The 23428-nt window shown below is 36.3% G+C and overlaps 1 protein-coding gene across 9 annotated transcripts in view; it reads left to right on the top strand.

Annotated features, from left to right (window-relative positions):
- SMG7 (SMG7 nonsense mediated mRNA decay factor) overlaps positions 1-23428 on the top strand; it is a 90502-nt gene that overhangs the window by 51988 nt on the left and 15086 nt on the right. For 8 of the 9 annotated variants that reach the window (XM_032862668.1, XM_032862665.1, XM_032862671.1 and 5 more), the window contains 10 exons: positions 230-261; positions 2544-2661; positions 4406-4538; positions 13368-13539; positions 14715-14786; positions 15652-15802; positions 16184-16319; positions 20486-20648; positions 21331-21487; positions 22542-22612. In XM_032862668.1, the coding sequence (XP_032718559.1) occupies positions 230-261; positions 2544-2661; positions 4406-4538; positions 13368-13539; positions 14715-14786; positions 15652-15802; positions 16184-16319; positions 20486-20648; positions 21331-21487; positions 22542-22612 (1205 nt within the window). The remainder of the gene's footprint in view (positions 1-229; positions 262-2543; positions 2662-4405; positions 4539-13367; positions 13540-14714; positions 14787-15651; positions 15803-16183; positions 16320-20485; positions 20649-21330; positions 21488-22541; positions 22613-23428) is intronic. The other variant, XM_032862669.1, reaches the window with a different exon arrangement.

Genomic DNA, 23428 nt, shown 5'->3' with positions numbered 1-23428 from the left:
GCAAGAATGTGAGCTCCACTCATAGAATTCATGTATACTTACTTTTAAGCAATGGCATCATTGGCCAAGACCTAGGCTACCCTGGATACTAAAGCAGGGACACTCACATATGAGGTGCTATACCTCTTTATGTAGTATATGATTTCATTTAACTTTTAACTTTCAGGGTTATTTATGTTGAATAGGCCTAGTTTGTTTCTAATCGATGTTTTTTTCCCCCTTTTTTTAGGCAGGCAGAAGTCCTGAAGGCTGACATGACAGGTATTGGCTCACTCATTTGTTTTTCACACTTATTTTTATACCATTAAATTGAGGGAAGGGTGTCATCTTCCCTGTTTCACTTGTTTCACTGTCCTAATTGCCAGAGGAATGATAACTTACTGTTTGCTTTTAATAATTACTGTTTTTGAACTTTGAATTCTTACTTAGATCATCAAGAATTTTGTATAATCTGTGCTATACTGAATTAAATATTAGTTATAACTTAATGCATATAATCATTTAATTTTTATGAACTGTTTATCATCAATTTAAGACATAAAAAAAAGAATGCATATACCATATTAAAAACATCTTAGGGTATTAGGTTTATGTCTTTCTGTTTATATTCCCCAAACTTGAATAGTAATTAGACCTTGAGAAAAAATATTTGTAGGAAAACTACTAAAAGTCCTTGAAATTGAGTGAGCTGCTTTGCCACCTTTCTTTTTTCCCTTGTCTTTTTTGTTTTGAATAAATAACCAATGTGTTTTTGAAAGAATAGCTGGAAGTCACTAGAAGGAGCAGATGATTTTAACTTTCCAAAATTGGGAAACATATGACAATGACTATGTAGTGGTCATTGTGCTCTCTGTAGCAGCATATGGTGACCTAAATGTAAACAAGGATCTCATTCTTATTTTTGAGAACTTTAGTTCTAAAGTGAAATCCACAAAGAAGAGTTAAATTTTTACAACAGTATTCTGACCAAAATTTACAGTCAAGAAGGAATAGGATCTAGATGTCTTTTTCTCAACATTGCAGTCTAATGTTAATGTTAATGTTGGTCCTATTGTTTTTAGAATTTGTGGGTAATATCATTATCTTCTTGTTCAAGGAAAAGAGGGGAAAAAAAGCTAAAAGCACTTTTAACAGGTTTACTTAATATAGTACCTCAGTTCCTCCCATTATTAACATGACTGCCATCATCTTCTATACTATGGGTATTAGTGTCAGCTCTAAGCTACTGTATTATGCTTTTGTATTGTCCTGTTAGGCATAATATGCATTATGTGACAAAAATTAGACTTGGAGCAATTTTCAGCTAGCTATACCTTTTACTTTTTCTTAAGTATTGAATACCCTCAGTAAGTAGGCTTAGAGTTTGGCTTTTATAAGGAACATTTGACTGCCAAGAACATTAACTTGGATATTAAGTAATGTAAATGATAGTCTGTCTGATAGATCAGAGTTAATGATCCCTTATAATCCTTCCCCTGCCATAGTCGAATCGAAACAAGATTGAATAAATCTATAAATCTGTTTATTTAGTCATTAAAAACCTAATAAGGGACCAAGAAGCTGATACTACACCCTGCTTTTTGTAGCCAGCAAACTCTTTTGAGGATTAATTCAAAAACCGATTTTATTTGCAGGCTTAGAGAAGAGTAAAAACTGTGTCATTGTGCTGTTGCAAAATATTAAATGTAACCAGAAGCCTAAATTGAAATATCTGTTACTAGGTCTTCTATTGATGCAGCTGACTATCAGTTATTGCACTCATAAGCCTAGTAACTGGAAAAGCTGAAGTGTCTTACAGGACTCTGGCAGACAGTATGGCCCCAGTTGGGTAGTACATTTAGTCCTAGCATGGCTTCCTTTCATCTTTCACCTACTCTCTCATTTGGCCTCTTGAGCAGTTCAGGCAGTGTCTGCTATGAATTCTTATTTACATGAAGTGGCAAGTATGGATTGCTCACAGAATTTCTTGGCAAGCAATTTACCAATCATTAAAATAACCCTCACTGTTTGGCTTTATTGGGTTGATATATAGAGAACAGGAATGACAGCAGAGTGTGTAAACAGCTGCTGGATTGTGAGCAGACATGAAGATTCTGTAAGGACAGTTGTGAGAATGATTCAAAATAAAAAAGCTGCTTTGGAGAAAGAAATACAGTTCTGAGAGTAAACAGACCATCTCAGCAGTCCATCATTTTAAATGGGGTGACTTCTGAGGCAAATGACTTCCTCTGATATGAATACATAGAAGTCTAAACTAAAGCAAAGAGTACACCATTCATTTTTTTTGCCTTTCTCATGTCATGATGTTATTTCAAAGCCAAAAGACAAATTCAGAAACATTTCGAACCAGATTTAGTCATTAGCCAAAAGGTGAAAGTTATTTGAAAACATAGTAGTATAAAACTTACGCAGCAGTCTGTGGTATCTACCTAAAGCAGGTGTTTGCTTTGGGAAATGGAGAGGAAAGGAGTCATTGGTGTGGTATAATGTTAACTATCTGTTTTTTTCTGTCTCTCTGTTGTTTTGTCTGTTTTGTTACTCAGATTCTAAGCTGGGTCCGGCTGAGGTCTGGACATCCAGACAGGCTCTGCAGGACCTGTACCAGAAAATGCTAGTTACTGATTTGGAATACGCGTTAGACAAGAAAGTAGAACAGGATCTGTAAGTATTATCATTTGGGATGTCCCTGTAAGATCAAGAGTATTACCAAGACTTTAGGATAGAAAGGAACGATTTGGTTATTTCTTCTTAACCTATCTCAGAGTAAGCTCTTTCAGTGAAAGAAGAAATTCTAATACCTGTAACACTTGTGGGGTTATTGAACCAAATATTTAACCACTCGTATTACTTCAGATAGTCTTGGGTGATAGGAGGAAAAGTGCTTGGACTTGAATGTTTTTAACGTCTTTAGGGCACATCATAAAAACAAATCTCTCTATATATATTTCAGGTACTAAGAGACAGTGTTTGGATTCTCTGTATGTGTTCAGTCCTGCATTTGAGCCATTTAAGCCAGTCCTGCATTTTAGGTCATGGCTTGAAAAATTCAGTAGTGAGCTTTAGATAAATCTCTGGTAAATGTGATTCTATAAATTTCTCCCGAAGAAAAATGTGTTTGCATTGTAAGGGAAGTTCTTCTTTTTATAAAATAAGTAGGTGTTTCCTTTTTTATTTTTTCTTCCCCTAATAAGACTAAAGAAAGATTTTGTATATTTAGGCTATTCCACTTGTTCTTTCTATGAGAGGTGAAATGGCAGATGACCAGATTCCCAAGTGAGTAAATAAATGCCTGCTGTGGAAGGCCTTGCCTTATAAATTGGAGCAGGGATATTAGGCTGATGGAAAATTAAAAATCAGTTCAGAATATTCCATTCAGAAATGGCTATTACCCTAAGTTGTGGTGAAAATTAGTTTTTCCTATCTTTGATACCTTTCTTAGATACTTTATATTTTTAGGAGTTCTAGTAATAAGAGAGCTTAATCACAGCCACTCAGATTCCATTTCCATGATATTAGAGTCAAGGATAAAATATCATCAGAAATGCTGAGGGACTGATTGTCCTCATAAACCATTAAAAATACCCAGTGCTCTTGAGTCTCAGAGTTGAGGTTGATAAAGAATTAGGTACTTTCCAGGTAGGTTGTAGACCTTTTATCTGTGTTTGCTTCCTTTAATCGAAGCAATTCTAGTATTCTCCACCCTAGTTCCTTTTTCCCCTCCTGTGGTTTCCAAGTTAAGGAATGACTGTATTTCACCATAACTGTATTTAAAGTGATTCTGTATATAGCTTGATTAATGAAAGACATTTTATAATAGGATTTTGGCATGCCATATTTCAACATTGTGTTTTTTCCTATTTTAAATAGCCAGAATTGAAATGTCAAAAAATGAACTTACATTTCAAGCTCTCAAGAAAATATTAACCCCAAGAGAAATAAAAGTCTTAAATAGAATTAGAACAGAGTGCTGTGGGAAATCGATTTTATGGAAATAAGAGATATGACTTAGTATTTTCAAGAAGAATTTTCAAAAAGAATTATTTCTTCGCAATAATGTATGGCAATTCGTTAATAGCTTACTTTTACTTTGGTCTTGCCACTATAGTTCTGATTTTGTACTGGGATTCCTAAATAGGCTCTAACTCTAGTAGCTCTAAAAATTAATAACTGAAACCACAGTGTGATTATTCGAACACTGGTAAGTGTCTACTAAGGTCAGTTGGATTCTGCTACATGTGTAGTCTTGCTCAAAGAGGAGCATAAAGTTATTTAAATAAGTGAATAACTTTAATGCAGGTTTACTGTCTAGTGTGTTATAACAAACAGTTCTTTCTTGTTCTCAGGGGGACCAGTGTCTGCCCAGTGAGTCACTGCTATACCAAATAGAATTACATTTTGTTTTCAGCTGGAATCATGCCTTTAAGAATCAGATCACAACACTACAAGGCCAGGCAAAGAATCGAGCAAACCCGAATCGGAGTGAAGTTCAGGCAAACCTTTCTCTGTTCCTAGAGGCAGCTAGTGGCTTCTATACTCAGGTGAGTTCTGCATTTATACCAATTCTTCTAGAATTAGTTGTGAATGTCCTTCATACATGTCTTGTTGTTCGTATAAACACTTTTTGTTACCACTACGTGGGCCATCCAGGAGTTGATCACCTATAATCTGACATGAATAAAAATATCCCAAATTGTTTACCATAAGACTTTTCAAACAATAAAGTTTTAACCAAAAGTTGATGTTTTGGCTTAAAGGTTGGAGGTATAATTGTGTGAGTAGAAGACGGATAATGAGTAGGAAAAAACCATACCTTAGTGGTAACAGTAGAAGTAATCAGTTATAAGTGGTATTAGAGCAAATGTGAATTTATGAGTATGGGTATAGTCATTATGAAAGTAACAGCTGTGTTGTACCAGGCAAGAAATCATCAAAATTTGTGATACCAAGTGAGTTTTGATAGTATTATGTGTTCAGTAGAATTTATCTGGGGCTTTAAATGCTATTAAACTACTTAAGAAATGGAGTAGATTTTGCTCCATTTTAATAATAAGCCATTATTTATCGTCCTCAGAGACTTACCTTGTCCTTGGTTACATCCTGCTATAATGTCTAAGTCAGGCAAGGTGAAAGAATAAATTAATCTTCGGGGCGCCTCAGTGGCTCAGTCAGTTAAGTGTCTGCCTTCAACTCAGGTCATGATCTCAGGGTCCCAGCATAAAGCCCTGCATAGGGATTCCTGTTCAGAGGGGAACTTCTGCTTCTCACTGTCTGTCTCTCCCCTCCCCATCATTCATTCTCTCTCAAATAAATAAATAAAATCTTTTTTAAAAAAAGAATAGATCTTTCTGAACGGTGATTTTTCTTTAAGCAGAATCTTGTAGAAACTTCATCTCATCCATTTGTAGTGGCGTTCATAATCTATTTAATAAAATATGTATAAACTCTCATCTTAGAATGATGAGCTGAGGTTTTAAAGATCTTGGACTCATCTTTGGCCATTCTCTCTATGTTGCTTCTTGACCATTGCTACCTGTATTTTGGCTTCATTTTGGTTGTATCATTTCTTTGAAAGAAGGAGAAGAAAAGACTTTGTGTTGGGAATTGTCCCTTAGTTAGCCATCATCTTAGGGAGATTATTTGTTTTACTTAGACTAAAACGTTCCTCACAGTTCATTATTGAAAGAACTCAAGTATGGTTCTTATTCTCGAAATTTATTTTCAAATTTATGCCAGCTTCTAACAGTAAAAGTCGATGTTTCTGGAGAGAGGGATTGTGGTATGTCGCTAACTAGTCCTTGAAGTAGATGTTAAAGATTAATTCATTCCACAAGTAGCTTTTATTTTATTTTTTATTTTTATTTTTTTCAGTGGCTGATTTTTGTTTTTTTTTGTTTTGTTTTATTTTTATTTATTTATTTATTTTTATTAACATATAATATATTATTAGCCCCAGGGGTACAGGTCTGTGAATCGCCAGGTTTACACACTTCACAGCACCCACCATAGCACATACCCTCCCCAGTGTCCATAACCCCACCACCCTCTCCCTACCCTCCTCCCCCCGGCAACCCACAGTTTGTTTTGTGAGATTAAGAGTCTCTTATGATTTGTCTCCCTCCCGATCCCATCTTGTTTCATTTGTTCTTTTCCTATCCCCCAAACCCCCCATGTTGCATCTCCACTTCCTCATATCAGCGAGATCATATGATAGTTGTCTTTCTCTGATTGACTTATTTCGCTAAGCATGATACCCTCTGGTTCCATCCATGTTGTCGCAAATGGCAAGATTTCATTTCTTTTGATGGCTGCATAGTATTCTGTTGTATATATATACCACATCTTCTTTATCCATTCACCTGTTGATGGACATCTAGGTTCTTTCCATAGTTTGGCTGTTCCACAAGTAGCTTTTAAAAGCCTACTATTTGTAAAGTACAATATAGATACTGGGAATATGGAGGGGAAGGAGTCTTCCTTTAAGGGAACATAGAGTTTGAATGAAGAGGTGGAAACATTAATAGATATTCTCTTTGCTTTCTGGTTATAAAAATAATGCATACTCATTTCAAGAAATTTGGAAATTACACAAAAAATAAAAATTTTTTAAATTAATTTTCCCATTCAGGATAGATTACTATTTTAGTATATATATCCTTCTGGTGTTTTAGTAATTTTGAACATACAAGACATGTAAGACAAATAGCCTTATATCTGCTTTATAAACATAATGTAAATTTTCCCTTGTGTTGTTAAACAGTTTGATAAAGATCTTTGCATATAAAGCATTTTCTCTAATATTGAATTATTTCATGATAACCAATTCTTCACTGGATGATGAATGAAATCACTGGATGAATGAAAATTTAAAACTGTTGATACATGTTGTTTTCCCAGAAGATTATCATTTATATTTTTGTATTTCTATCAGCAGTATATGCAAGTGTCTGTCTTGATGTGTGTTGCCAGCGTTGTGTTTTCAGTAAAAGTAAATGAATGATTAAGTGAATGATTAAATGAATAACTCATATTTAATAAATGGAAAATGACTTTTCGTTTAAAATTTAACATCTGAATTGCTAGTGCTGAACTGGATTCATATTTTATTAGATATTTGTATTTTATATAAATCATCAGTTTACTTTTCCTGTTCATTGTTTGGACCCTATTTTTTCCAGAGCTCTTTATACATGAGAGATACTAATTTTTTATTGGTTTTTGGCAAATATCTCCAGTTTCTCCTTTTGTTTTTCATTTTATTTAGAGCTTCCTAACGTTACCAAGTTTGTTTATTTATTTTTTTGTACTGTAGTCTTTTCTTTGTCCATAGATCAGTGAATATTTAATAAGGACAATGATATTTCTATGTAAAAGAACAAATAGATATTATAACTTAAATCATTAAATTTGAAAATAACACAATGTCTTAAAATAGAGTAATGATCAAATTATGGCATATCTGTAAAATGGAAATTTATGAAACTATTATAAGTGATATTTATGATTTTTTTAAATGATGGAAAAATTATGGCATTATTGAGTGGAAAATCATACAAAATTATGTATACAGTTTGACTCATATGTTAATTGAGGTGTCTCAGTTCAGAGTATTAATAAAAATGTTGTCTCTTCCTCCCTCTCTCCATCACTACTTTCAGCTGTGCTTTGTTGAGTTCCAGATTTCCGTCATAACTTTTTAGAAAGATTCCGTAATGTTCTGGTTGACTTTACTTTTTTGAAACATAGTCTGTTTTTTAAACTCCTGTCTCATTTCTGATTCAGATCTATTTTCCTTTCCTTTCCTATGCAAAAGAAACTGGAATTGTGAATGAACACAGCTGAAGTAGAGGGAACAGTAGGGACTCTAAGCAGCTGGCTCTGGTGGAGGGAGAGGGAAGGCATTCACATGTTGCAATATGTTTTTATAATAGCCATTGTACAAATTGGTTTGTCACCTTGAAACTTGATTCTTGACCTTTTTAAAGATACAATATATATGTAACACATTTCCAAAGCTTTAATTGCACATTGATGAAACAAATCTGCAAGGAAGGAAAGCAAGAATCATCATTTTTATTGAGGGAGCATGATATTTGTAAAAAAAAAAAAAAAAAAAAAAATTGGGGGGCAGGTGAATAATAAAATCATTCTCAAATTATCTGATAAGGAAAATACATGAGTGATCTAATTTTGAAATTTATTTTTTCAATTTTTATAGTCATTGATTTTCTCTACTTGCTTTCCTTAGGCAGTGGTTGAGGAAGTACAATAATTGTAGAATGAACATCAGTAAACTTTTTCAGATATTAGCATTAATAGAACTTTTTATTTCCATTTTTATGTTGTCTTGGTTTGATCATTGAAACAGTTAATGATGTTGCTAACAGTAATGTTTTATACATTTTTCTTGATTACATGCAGTGCAGATTAAGCCACCAGATTGAAGGAATAGACCAAGTCCAGATCATTGTACAACCTTACAGGACAAGAGGAGTTTTGAATTTAGTCTTTTTAAGTATAGTTGCAAGCCATTGGAAAGGAGGCCAGGGAGTAACATGATAAAGTTTGTGTTTTTAGAAGATTATCCGGGCTGTTGTATGAAGGATAAATTATTGGGGGTCAGGAATGGAAGCTAATTAGGATGCCCCTGTGACAATGGAAAGAAATTGATGGATTTTTTGAAGAATAGCCAGTAGACATGCTGATGGATCAGATTGGATATGTGGAATCAGGGTAGGGGAAGAATTATCAGGTGACTTGAGGTATCCGATTGAACAGCTAGATTACTGCTTGTACCATTTAATGAGATGGGGAGTACTGGAGAGAAAGCGTCTATGCTTGTATTAAATGAGATAGCCTATTGGAGATCTGAGTGCAGGTGTCAGATAGGAAATTAGATAAACTTGGAGCTCAGTAAAAAGGTCAGGGTTGGAGTAAATTTTATGATTACAATAAAGAACCCCAACTTAGCCTGACATTAGTCTTTGGTATTTAAAACCACAGGACTAACAAACAGTGATTTGAAGGGGCACATGGCACCCAAATGTCTCTAGAAGGATTGTCCACAATAACCATAATATGGAAAGAGCCCAGATGTCCATTGACAGATGAATGGGTAAAGAAGATGTGCGTGCGTGTGTGTGTGTGTAAATAAAATGGAATATTTCAGCCATCAAAAGAATGAAATCTTGACATTTGCAATGATGTAGATAGAACTAGAGGGTATTATGCTAAGTGAAATAAGTCAGTCAGAGACAGATACCATATAATTTCACTCATGTGGAGTTTAAGAAACATGTTAAGCAGATGAACATAGGGGAAGGAAAGGAAAAATAAAATAAGATGAAAATTGAGAAGAAGGCAAACCGTAAGAGACGCTGAACTCTAGGAAACAAGCAAGGTTGCTGGTGGGGTGAGGGATCGGGGGGTGGGGTAGTTGGGTGATGAGCATGAAGGAGGACATGTGATGTAATGAGCACTGGGTGTTACGTGCAGACTGATGAGTCACTAAATTCTACCTTCAAGACAAACTAAAAATAAATTTTAAAAATAAATTTTTAAAACCACAGGACTAGGTGAGAACAGGTTAGCACAAGTGGAGCCACCATTGCAGTAGTAGAAAATCAGACACTGGTGACTTAGAAGCCAAGAGAAAAGTGTTTCAGTAAGGAGTGAGAGTGACCAACTCTGGCAAGTGCTGCCAAGAAGTCAAGTAATGGGATTAAAAAGGGACCAATTAGATTTGACTACATGGAAGTCCCTGGTGACATTAACAAATACTGTATTTCTTCATTTCTAAACTGTTTTTCATATTTTAGCATCTCTAAAACAGGGGTAAGTTCAAAGACGATTGTAAGTCGCTGTTTAATGGGCAGTATTTTTTTTTTTTTCTCAGTGTGATAAATAATAGTTTATCTTACAATTTGTGGTATCTTGGATTTGATGCATTGTGACTTTGGTAAAGTGGTGGGCATAGAAATCTAGTTGAAAGGAATTGAGAAGAGACTGATACCTGTCATCCTCAGCTACAATTTCTGTGAAGCCATTGAAAGCATGGTACCTCAAGCCAGAAGGAAATTCTCAAAGTAAAGATGTAACATTCCGCTGTAGGTTTTTTGATAACATCAAAGAACTGAACAGATAGTTGTTACTCTAAGAAAGTGGGAGCCAAAAGGAAAGTATCACTAAATTTCTGTAGTAATTTGAAAGGTGATGTTCTGTATCTTCATCATTAGTTCTCCATTCTTAACATAGGGCGAAGACCTAAGGAGCAGTAGAATAGTATAATACAGAGTTTTCACAGAATAATTGCCAAATATAGATCTGTTTCTTTTCTTCGTTGCCACCTTACTTCTGCATCTAAACCCACTAGAGATCTCTCACCCAGAACCTCTGAGTCCGCAGGAACTTTTCTGGTATCTTCCTCTGCAGCCCCTAGGTTCAGACAAAAATTTTATTAGAGGAGGCATTCCACATGATGCTCCAGCCATGTTTGATTTACCTTTCGTGAATGTCCTTTTTTCTTCTTGGTAAATGTTCCGCCTTGCCTAATTTTCTAGTCTGTTCTTTCAGTACTTACCGAACTCCATTCTCCACCACCTGTCATGTTTCTTCTTGTCATCTTCTGCAGTCATCTGGTTTTTTTGCTTTTTTTTTTCACCCCATTTTTTTGTTCCTTTCTATACTTCTTGCCTTTAATATTTCCTGATTCTAACCATTCTGGGCTTTGACTTGTTTTACCTAATTTTATGCCAGCAAATTTCTTGCCTATAACAAATGTATAGGTATAAGTAAAGCTGAAGTAGATAATTTCTTTGCTTAGTAAGAAAGGGTACGCAGAACTTGTATTCGGTTCTGAAAGTGGTTTTTAACTTAGGAAAAATGTGGGACATTTCAAATCCCGAGTGGGGTCCTCAGGATGTCTTACTTTATATTTTGAGTTCTGCACATGTTAGAAAGAGTGATGATAGAATAAAGGTATTTCTAATTCTGTAACTTTAGTCAAATCACTTGGTATTTCTGTTGCTTTCATATCCTCATCTGAAAAAATGGAGCTTTATAACTACATGTACTGTATTGTTAGTAGTTTATCACAAGGATAAGTGAGACAGAGGTATCAAGTAACCCAGGGAATAATGTTGACTATAAATGTAGATTTTTCTCTTGGCTTATGCTCATGTCATGTTTGATATCCCTTGCTGTTCACTGCCCCTTCCCTTCCCCACTCCCACTTTATCTACCTGTCTTGCTCGTTTGGTTGTGAGCTCTTTAAGAAGGTAGGTTTTCTTACTCATCTCTGTTGCTTACCGTGGTGTCTGATACAGTACCAGATGTGTGAATGAATATATTTGTAAATAAATATTTGAATAAATGGGAGTAGAATGCAGAGTTCTCTGGGGGCCAAGAATGAAACCCTTGGGGAGCAAGGTAGGGGGAGAAAAGTCTTTGGATAAAGGGGACTGAAAAGGAATGGTTGGTAAGACAAAACAACAGCTACAAAGCAACGCAACAGCTAGCAAAGCTCAGTGATGAGTCATAAGGTCGACTGATCTAAATGCAACAAAGAGATCCAATAAGATGATGACTGAAAGTGTCCATTGTATTTGCTTATTAGATAACTGGTTGTCATATGGACAGCAGTTTCAGTAGAGAGGTAGTGGGACGGCAAGAGGGTTTGTGTGGAAGGCAGATCATAATGCAATAAGGAGCGACTAGGAGTTCAGAAAGCAGATAGCACATATGTGGATTCCTCTGAAGGAGTTTGATAAGAAAAAGACATTAGAAGGTTGCTGGAGAAGGAATCTAAGGTCAAGGAGGAGAGTGCTTTGGTTTGGGGGTTTTTTTATTATTATTTTCTATAGGTGATGCTTGATATTGGTAGGTTACAGCAATGAAGCATGAGAAGTTGGAAGTAGGCATGAGAGAGAGGGGACGATAGGCAGGAGGCAGACAAGAATGAAATAGGTATGCTTAGGCAGAGGAGTTAGTTCTGACCAGGAGGAGGTACCTTTAATAGTGAGACTAATGGAAAAAGGAAAAAAATGGGTGGTTTATATAATGTCAAAAGTCCCTTCCAGGTCTGTAATACCATCAGATCTGTTACGTATGCAAAGATATGAACTGACCTAGGGGTTAAGAAAGTAAATCTCAAGGGGGCACGTGGGTGGCTCAGTCGGTTAAGCCGTGGACTCTCGATCTTAGCTCAGGTCTTAATACCAGCGTCTCGAGTTTAAGCCCCGTGTTGGGCTCCATGCTGGGTGTGGAACTTACTTAAAAAATCAGTCTGTCTTCTATCTGAAGGAACTCCTAAAGTCTGACAAATATGTTGGCTTGTATTTACGTCATATTTGTAACCACCCAATCATTAATGTTATTTTGTATGTGTTTCTTTCTTTTTTTTTTTTTTTTTTTTTTAACGATTATTTGAGGGAGAGATAGAGGGAAAGTGGGTAAGCATAAGCGGGAGGAGTAGGGAAAGGGAGAGAGACTCTCTAGCAGACTTTTCACTGAGCAAGGAACCTGAGGCGGGAGTTGATCTCATGACCCTGAGATCATGACCTCAGCTGAAACCAAGAGTTGGTCGCTTAACCAACTGCGCCACTCAGGAGCCCTGGTTTTTATGTTTCTAAGAGGAATAGTAGATAGATAACTTCTTGGGAGTTGCTTGCTAAATATAAATGAATACCCTGTTTAGGTAAAGTCTTTTTTAATAATGTTTCTGTTCCTTCTGTTTATTTTTTTTTTAAGATTTATTTATGCATTATTTTGGGGTGGGGTACAGAGTGTGTAAGAGAGAGAATCCCGGGGAGACTCCCCTGTTAGGGCGGGGCCTGTCACTGGGCCCATCTCAGGAGCACTGAAATCACTACCTGAGTAAAAATCAAGAGCCAGATACTTAACTGACTGAGCCACCAAGGTGTTCTGCTTTTCTTTCTATTTATTTATTTGTTTATATCATTTTAAAGATCTTATTTATTTATTTATCTGAGAGAAAGAGGGAGGGACAGAGGGAGAGAAGCAGACTCCCTGCTGTGTGTGGAGCCCAACTCTTGGGCTTGATCCCAAGACCCTGAGATCATGACTGGAGCCAAAATCAAGTCAGATGCTTAACCGACTGAGCCACCCAGGAGTCCCCACTCTGTTCCTTTTAGAGGCACGTCGTAGATGGCTCTAATATTTGAGAATTTAAAAGATAAGATTTATAATAAATGTTACTAGTTACCGTATCCTATTTTCTTCAGTCTTTGCTCACGTCTCCATTGTATGTGATATTAGGTACACATGTTAAAGTATATAAACTTTACTGTTAGAACACTTCTAACTTACCGATTCTGGCTTATCACTAAGTCTTGTTCATGTTTTCCTTGTAGTTATTACAAGAACTATGTACAGTGTTTAATGTAGATTTACCATGCCGTGTGAAGTCTTCCCAGTTGGGAATTATCAGCAATAAACAGACGCATACCAGCGCCATAGTGAAGCCACAGTCTAGCTCCTGTTCCTATATCTGCCAGCACTGCCTCGTCCACCTTGGAGACATTGGTGAGCCTTTGGTGTGAAGGAATTGCTAATACATTCATCCTTTTCTATGGCATAGTCACAGAAGGAAACTCTTTTTCTTCAAACTGAGGATTGCACACAATTTAGATGGTCATTAGTGGAAACTAAAATGTAAATTAACTTAAATGTTCTCAGTGTTTCGGAAATGGCAACAGATCTTGAAGGTGTCAACTTCCATATTAAGATTTAAGTTTCCTTCGGACTCATGCAGATGTAAGCAAAAAAAGTGTAATCAAAGCTAAATTTTTCAAAGTGGTGCCATGTCTTCTAAATTGAAAGTATCCTCTTGGAATTGCAGGGTTTGTAAGTTCCTTCTTCTGAAGCTAGCTTGTCTTCTTTCCTTCCTATCAGTTTATTAAAACCTCTTTTTAAATTGTTTCCTTTTTACAGTTAAATTTTATTTCTATTTTATGTATTTTATCTGTGAGTGTTCTGTAACTTATCCTTAAGGTTAACCTAAAAAGGTTGTAAAACAAATTAACTATGGGATTATGTTTCAATTGTCCTCAGATAATAAGGAATGGAGAACATTACTGCTTTAAGTTCAAAGATTTTTAGATTTCTTGATATCATAAATCACTGACTTCCATGAGCGGTCACATTGGAGTAAGCACCGGGTTCTGCACGGAGAATCAGTGAGCAGTGTATTTAGGTTGTTTTTGCTGTCAGTGTATTCTGTGCACATACGTGCTTAATATTGCAGTAGGTATGAGGCATTTTCCAAAATCACTGTATAAGATATTGAGGAAATACATAATTTTCAGATCATATTGTATAGTGTTTTTTATTTTGTTTTGTTTTTAAGTGCCATATAACTCACCCCTTCTTGTGGGCCGGCTCCAGGTCACCAGCATAGTCCGTAATGGGAGCTGGTGACGCATGACACTGGAGGACCTGAAAATGGGGGCTAGGTAAGCTTTAAAATTGGTTACGTGATGAATGTCCCAAATAGGGAAGGCCAGATGGACACTTTACGCATAATCCTATAGTTAATTTGTTTTAACGTATCTTTGGTCTTTAATGATCTTAAATTAATTTTAATGTGTTTATTATCTTTAGAAGTGAAAACTATAGTTGCTTTGGAAATATTACCCTACTGGTTTTTTATTCATTTGATTGCTTGTTTTTAAACTACGTGTTCGTTTTTCTCCTTTCAGCTCGATACAGAAACCAGACCAGCCAGGCAGAGTCCTACTATAGACACGCAGCTCAGCTTGTCCCCTCTAATGGTGAGTGGGCCTCCTACCTCAACTTGTGGATGACTGTGAAACTTTATAACAATACGGAAAATAACTCAAGGCTCATCTCCCGTCTTCATCTTTTATGAAAGCAAAAGATTTCAAGTTTTGGTATTGCATTTTGGGGATTTGGTATTGATTGATTTGGAATTTGGGTCATATTTTTTCTTTTAATTGTATATTCTGTATAACCAGAAATGAATATTTTAATAAGATTATTGTTCTCGGTAAACCAGTATAAATAGAATATCTCCCAATGTGATCTAAAATTGTTTCAGCAAGTTAACTTTGGCTTCCTTAATTTCTTATAAAATAATTATCCCTTAATACCACCATTTCCTTACTAGAAAAATTGTATTTTATTACCTAAAAGACAGGACTTTTGTCTTTTGATGACCTCAGGATTGGAATTAGCAGTGGTTCTTGTTTGGTGATTCACGTCATTCTTGTTAAGCCATGTTGAAATTTTTGATTCTCAAAGGAGCCCCTTTGAAGCAGGGGGTGGCAGTGCGCACCTGGTTTCCTACTTGGCTGTGGCTGCTTCCCTGCTACAGTGGCCATAGAGACTCTTAAGCCCAGAAAGCCAAGAAGATTTGCTGTCTAGCCCTTTCTAAAGTCTTGTTTAAATGTAATAGTACTCTCTCCCCTTATTGTGTACTTCTTAACCTAAATGTAGTATGTGCTGTTGTGGGAGTGTGCTATTTTAAATTATGCCCATTTGTAATGAGGTAGTCATGAGATTTACTTTATAAAAAACTCTGCTTTATTAACTTAAAGGTTTAAAAACTGATCATCTGTACTCTGATAGCAAGACTGTGCATCTTGGTTACTATAGAATCTTCACTTTCTCCTCTAGGTCAGCCTTATAATCAGTTGGCTATCTTAGCTTCTTCCAAAGGAGACCATCTGACTACAATTTTCTACTACTGCAGAAGCATCGCTGTGAAGTTCCCTTTCCCAGCTGCCTCCACTAATCTACAAAAAGCACTTTCTAAAGCACTGGAAAGGTAGGGTTGACTTTTCCAACAGGAGTTGGTGTAATCTGGTGGCCTTCACCTGTCAAATTTGGGCATGTTAAGAACTGATAGTTACCTGTGTTGCTCTTCTGTTTGCCTAATTTTTAAAAACACAGATATATTTTAATAGTGTTGCATGTAGTCGTTGCTGAGTTTCAAGCAGTCTGCATCTTATTTGTTCCTAGTAGAGGAATACAGGCTGCCCAATACCGATGACCCCTCTGAGTGTGTTGCAGATGAAAAGTTAGCTGCAGATTCCTCTCCTTGTGTATCAGGTGCTCAAATAATGTGTTTTTGCAGACTGAAACCTCTGTGAGCAGGTATTAGCCATTTTGCTGCTTAAGACTCATGGAAATTTTTCTTTCATTTCAGCCGGGATGAGGTGAAAACCAAATGGGGTGTTTCTGACTTCATCAAGGCCTTTATTAAATTCCACGGTCATGTGTACCTGAGTAAGAGCTTGGAAAAGTTGAGCCCTCTTCGAGAGAAATTGGAAGAACAGTTTAAGGTTAGATTTTAAAAATACAGAGTGTTTTGTCTTGTCTAACAGGAAACATAAAATTTAGGGGAAGCTGACTTCCAGTTTTTATGTCATTACTTAACTATGAACTGTTGGTAAAAATTAAATTTGAAGCATATGGAATTCTTGCATACAGCATCCCCTCATTTTAAACCAAGATACCGTCTGTAGAGAAACATGGCAGCCATGTTTGCATTAAAGAGCTGCCGTTTGGCAGAGAGTGCTAAAGTGAGGAAAAACAACTTCCTTCCTTCCTTCCTTCCTTCCTTCCTTCCTTCCTTCTCAGATCAGGCACCTTCTTTTCTCGGTTTTGAAAGTACACTTTTGATGGTTTTTATATTCTAGGTAGGATTCTGGTACCTACTTTATAATACATTCTGCAAACCTAGTTCTTTATTCTCACAGTGCTTTGATCCATTGGGATTTGTGGTAGTTTGAAGGAAAGGAATGAGATTTCACTCAACAGGACTATATTTTACCAATTTGTGTAAGGAGATAAAATTAAATATCCTTTGTTCATATGAAAATGACCTTCTATTAGTATATTAAATTAGCAGTTTATAGGTTGTCTAGTATATGAAATATGGGAGGAGTCAAGATTAAACATTACCTTTGTTTTCGAATTATTTATTCAACAAATACTTGATTGCCTGTCACTGTTTTAGTCACTAGGATCAACAGCAAACAAGACAGGCTAAAGAACATTTTCTATTTCTTGGTTACTTCTGGGTATCTAAACACTTGGGGAATTATCTATAACTGCCTTATAGTTTCATAAGTATTAAAAAAGTAACATATTCCAGAAATTGTAGAGTTTAGATACTTAAGAGACATAATTAGCCAAATATAGTCAATGCGAAGTACTTTTTACAGATAATCATTTTGTAGTTGACAATTCTTATGTATAAGAGATTGTACTAAATAACTATAATAGAAATAGTTTGTTTTAAAATAAGCTTCTAGAGTCCCCTGCTGTTTTCTGCTTCTTTTGATGGCCTATTTAAACTTTTAACCCATGATTTATAGAGTCAGGTGCATGAAAGGAACAGCTAATTTTTATGCCCTAAGCTGTTCTGTCTGGACAGAACAAACAAGTCTGAAAAGTTTCATTTTAAGTGTTCAGATAGATGAAGGAATATTTTAAAATAATTTATCTTTGTCTGTTTTTGAGGTCAGAACTGAAATCTTAAATCATAAAAAAGAGATCTGTAGGGGGTTGCTGGTGATTCTCTCTTTTGAGAGCTTTTAAGTCAGGTTGACAGCCATCTTTCGTGGATGGTTTAGGTACAATTCTATAAAGTAGCAGAGGATTGGACCAGATGACCTCTTGAAGATTGTTCCTGGTTCTGTGTCTATGAAAGATATATTCCCTAAGTGGGGAGAGAGGGGGAAATGAGATCTTCTCTGTATAAGTTATTCTGGTCTAGAATCTAGTCATTTGCATTTGATGCAACCTCAGACACTGATATTCTCTTCAAGTATAAATGTATAAAGATTTTGTTTATTTATTTATTTATTTGAGAGAGAGCATGTACACACAAGCTGGGGGAAGGGGCAGGGACGAATGGCTCTGTCCTGAGCAACTAAGGGTAGAGCCTAGTTTGGGGCTCAGTCATAGGACCCCGAGATCATGATCTGAGCCAAAACTAAGAGTCTGACATTTTAACTGACTGAGCCACCAAGGCACCCCTCAAGTACATTATTTCTTTCTTTCTTTCTTTTTTTTTTTTTTTAAGATTTTTATTTGTTTATTTGACAGAGATCACAAGCACGCAGGGAGGCAGGCAGGAAGGGGGGGGGGGAAGCAGGCTCCCTGCTGATCAGAGAGCCCGATGGGATGCGCGGCTTGATCCCAGGATCCTGGGATGATGACCTGAGCTGAAGGCAGAGGCTTTAACCCACTGAGCCCCCCAGGCGCCCCTCAGGTATATATTTCTGTATATAAAGTTGTGGGGGGATATGTGGGCAGTTGTAAATATACTTTGAAGAATCCTTCCAACGCTTTGAAGTTAAACATAGTATGAGGCTGATCTATTTTAAACTTTACTCATTTCTGAAATATCAGAAGAACATTGTTGGAGTGAAATTTTAGCGTAGTTGTGTAAATACGCAAAAGTGTTTCTAAAGCATATGTAGATCATTAGTATCATCTACATGTAAACTTCAGTGTGTCTGTGTAACTAGCAATCTTTAGCTCCTAAGTTGAGGTTTATTGAAAGGCTTAAGGCCTGAGGTTTAGGAGATGAGACACGAGGCTTTTTATATATGTTCACTATGTACTGTTTTTTCATGGTATTTAGCTAAGTTTATTCCCAACTGCTCTTGAAGGCATCTTTGAATAACACTGTGTCAGCTCCGATCTGATTTTGTTCCTGATGAGGCGCTTTACTTACTACAGTGTAATCTAAATTTTATGAAGTTACAACGAAATAGTTACACATTTCCTTACAAAGGTGTGGGTTGTGCCTTCACTAAATACTTATTGAGTACCTCCTGTGTACCATACACTTCTCTGGGCTCTTGGGGATAGAAGGGAGACCCAGACAAAGTCTGTGCTTTCTTGAAATTTTACATTATCATTTGCTAGTACTTAGGCTGCACTCACGTGATTAATGTTTCTGTGCATACAGTAGAAAATCCCTTAAAGGGCTGTGTTTGTCTTCTGTTGGGTATTGCCATCTAAAATAAAATGCCAGTGGATTAATAGATAACATTTTTCCACAAGGAAAAATGCTTTTTGAAAAATAGAAGCTGTAATTCTCATTTTATTCCAGTATGCTATATTTGTGTAAATGGGCAATTTAAAAGGTTGTATGTAGAGATTGAAGGAGAACTTCTGTGGGAGAAGTCTGAAGAAGAGATACAATTTCAGAATGTTTTGAAGAAAGGAAAGAAAAATGCTTGATGCCTTTGGAAAAGGAATAAGCATTCTAGATGTATATACTAGAATGGCAGATGGCAAGGAGGCAGAGAGAGGAGTTTAAGTGGAATTGAATTGTACTTTTCTACCATGATAATGTAAAACACCTTGCTAATAGAATCATTAAACTTACTCTGGATATTTCAGGTTCTTTATGTAAAGAGGAAAAAAAAAATCTTTGGAGCTGGATAAAGGCAGCTGTAAATTTCTCAGATGGTAGGCTCTCTTGTCATTGCTGGTAGAACTGTAAATAAGGTTATCTGTTTCCCACCATAAGCCAAGTGACAGTGGGTCCCCACTTGTATCCATTTCCTAAGAGGGAAGGAGATTGACTGTAGGTTAAGCATACGGTGAAGCGAGGATATCATCTCTTGTAGCTATCAGCTTTATTAGGAACTTGTGTTTGAAAAATATTTTATGTGGAAATAAACTAAAAGTACTGCAGATGCTAAGGTAAAAGGGTGACTGAGTTGAGGCCTCCAGCTGAGAGCATGGTCAGTGATTTCTTTCTCATAATAACCTGGTTAGCAGGTTGCTGTGAACACACAGTTATTAAGTAAAAAGAATTTGATGATGAAGATCATACATGTGCTTTTCTAAGATGTAGAAATTACCTATAATACATGATTTATTGTCTTAGTAGATCATTACCCTATGTTCCAGAGTAGGTTCTTGTTATCTACCCCATTTATAAGTAAGTTTCTTTAAATGTGTCAAGCCTTTGAAAGAGTAAATTTTATGACAAATTTTGGAAGTCATTCTTTATGTATAACTTATATACGTATGACCACAGTTCAAAACATTTTTCAGTCTTTCAGTTTGAAATTTCCTTTTTTTCTAGTCATTGGTTCCAACTTAATATTTTACTATGTATGCATCTCTTACAAAACTGCTTCTAATGGATTAAGATGTATACGTTTATTGACTGATTGCCAAAACTTTTTTCTCATCATATTAAAAAACACACCGTTTACGGGGGAAAAAGAAGTATTGTGAAAAACAGCTCCAAGAGCCCTGTGGTGTCTGGGCTAATTCCTTTCAAGGCAGAGAGTCAGCCGGAGAAACATCAGACCACATCAGACTCCGTTAAAATCCTGGGATTAAGGGTGGAGACATTTACTTATCTGTATCTGTTAGTCATGTGACTTTAAATGCAGACCACCAGTTTAATTCTTGTGTGGAAGGTGGCTTCTGTTCTTGATAATACATGCAGTATTTCTGTCATCTTTTACAGAGGCTGCTATTCCAAAAAGCTTTCAACTCTCAGCAGTTAGTTCACGTCACTGTCATTAACCTGTTTCAACTTCATCACCTTCGTGACTTTAGCAATGAAACGGAGCAGCATAGTTATAGCCAAGATGAGCAGCTGTGTTGGACACAGTTGCTGGCCCTCTTTAGTAAGTATTAAATCATTTAATTTTCTGTGCTGTCTTCTTTGGAAAACATAATGTTAGGCATTTTCATCATTGTAACAGAGTACTAGTGACATATGAAAATATGTCCTATATTTCCCAGTATTGAATCTGGAGGCCTAAACCCTAAGTTCTGTCCTTTTATCTACTCATATTCCCCTCATCAACTGTATCTATAACTCTTTTTTTAAGATTTTATTTATTTATTTGACACAGAGCGTGAGCACACAAGCAGGGGGAGCAGCAGAGGGAGAGAGAGAGAGAAGCAGGAGGGACCCCAATGTGGGGCTCAGTCCCATGACCCTGGGATTATGACCTGATCTGAAGGCAGTTGTTTAACTGACTGAGCCACCCAGGTGCCCTTGTAACATTTTTTTTTTTTTTTAAGATTTTATTTTTAAGTAATTTCTACACCCAGCATGGGGTTCATCCTCACAACCCTGAGATCAAGAGTCACATGCTGTACTGACTGAGCCAACTGGGCACCCCTGTAACATTTTCATCATGTTATCCCTGTAACATTTTTAACATGGGAAAAAAATGCCTTTTTAGAAAAAAACTGTGAGGTATTTGTGTTAAGTAGCAGAAGACTCATAATGGTAGTTTAATTTGGACTGGTACATAGTTTCAAATATCTTACGCTTTCTGAATGCATTTTTCCTTTAAGTGTCTTTTCTTGGCATCCTGTGCAAGTGTCCTCTCCAGAACAAGTCTCAGGAGGAGTCCTACAATGCCTATCCCCTTCCTGCAGTTAAGGTCTCCATGGACTGGCTGAGACTCAGACCCAGGGTCTTTCAGGAAGCAGTGGTGGATGAAAGACAGTAGTAAGTATCTTAGAATTTCATGTTAGCTTGTGTGTTTTTTTTGTTTGATAGTCCTAGATATGTAGAAACCGCCTCCTAAAACACAACATTTGAACAATGAAATGCTTGTATTTCCTACCTCCTCTCTGGAAATTGAACCAAAGACCTCTTTGTGTGCTTTTTATTTATTTGTTGAATTTCTCGTGTGAGGCACAATCTTAAGGATTTCTGGCTCCCTGTGGGTTCCCCCCCCCCATTCCTGGCTGCCATTGTGGGGAAGAAATGTTTTTCACATTTCAAAATGAAATTGAAGTAAAACCAGTTGACTTCTTACCTATTACAGTATGCTCCAATTCTCTGTTTAGAAGTTGAAGAAAAGTGATTTTTTTTTTTTACTTTTTCCATTATTTTCTGTTTGCCTTAGAGTAATACCCAGTTTAAGTTATGTTTGCTTGTTTTGAACATAGAGGATTGGAAATTATTTTGGCTCTCACCATTTTCTCTGTAATCTCTACTCAAAATAATTGTGATGTTTCTTAGGAGCTTTTGATTTTATGGTGACAAATGAAAGCTTTCAGTTTACCTTGATATTTTTACAGTATGTGGACTTTTTTGTATCATAAAGAAAAGGCATACTCATCACCCTTGAACAGAGAATGTAATTTGTCTGTGGTGTACCCTACCCTGTCACAGATTAAGAACTAGCAATGGGTTCCATAACTGATAATGTGTATGACAGCTTTGAAAACATAATGTGTTGTTTCTCTAGACAGTGTGTTCTTAGTAAATATCCATTATCAGTGTTTAACAAATTATTTTCACTAATTATTAAATTAGGAGCCTGGGAAATGATCTGCCATAGTAGGTCTCTGTTATACATCTTTGACCCTTTTTTTTGTATCTTTTATCTAGAAATCTTTGAAAATAGGTTTTAGGAAATCATATAGCCTTTAAAATGCTGAAGCAAGGGAAAAAAATACATAAAGTCCAGGCCCTATAAATAACATTGTGATGGCTTATTAGTGTTTTGGTTTATCTATTTTTAAAATGTCTGAAATGTCTCTTTAATTTACAGCATTTGGCCCTGGCTAATTTCTCTCCTAAATAGTTTCCATCCCCATGAAGAGGATCTTTCAAGTACTAATGGTAAGGGCTATCTTAATCTTATGTTGTTGACATTGTTCTAAATCACCAATACTAGGCTTAAGGCCAGAGAAAAAACAGGCTCTTGTTGTTAAGTTTTTAACTTAGTGACTTTAAGTTCAGTATCTCAGAAGTGACTTTGAACTCTATACTCATCATGATTAAGAGGATGGAATTAGAGAGAATGTTCTTAACGTTTCTCCCAGCAGTATATTCTCCTATTTAGCTACATTTGAATAGGAGTCCAAAGAATACAATACCTTTAAATTCTTTCTTCTTTCCACCTCATTCTTACTATTTTTTTTTTAAAGGTGCTAATGGGAACAGTATTACTCTGTTAAAGTAATACCTGTTTATTATAGAACATCTGGGACATTCACACATTAAGAATAGGAGTCACCCATGGTTCTCTCATACAAAGATACTTTGTACTTATTCATGTGATAGTGTATTTCTTGGGGCATTTTTCTTATGTGTATATACACCTGGCCTGTGATTGCTTTCAGATACAGCTTTGCACCTGCTTTTTATTTATTTATTTATTTATTTTTTAAGATTTTATTTATTTATTTGACAGACAGAGTTCACAGGTAGGCAGAGAGGCAGGCAGAGAGAGAGGAGGAAGCAGGGTCCCCGCTGAGCAGAGAGCCGGATGTAGGGCTCTGTTCCAGGACCCTGGGATCACGACCCGAGCCGAAGGCAGAGGCTTTAACCCACTGAGCCACCCAGGTGCCCCTGCACCTGCTTTTTAAAGTTAACATTATATTGTTAGCATTTTCCTTTGGCATTTAAACATTTTTGAAACATGATTTTTACTGG

This window comes from Lontra canadensis, unplaced genomic scaffold, assembly GCF_010015895.1.
Source record: "Lontra canadensis isolate GAN:19392208 unplaced genomic scaffold, GSC_riverotter_1.0 scaffold24, whole genome shotgun sequence".
NCBI lineage: Eukaryota > Metazoa > Chordata > Mammalia > Carnivora > Mustelidae > Lontra > Lontra canadensis.
The sequence above is the reverse complement of the archived record's forward strand: the minus strand, read 5'-3'. Positions and strand labels throughout refer to the sequence as shown.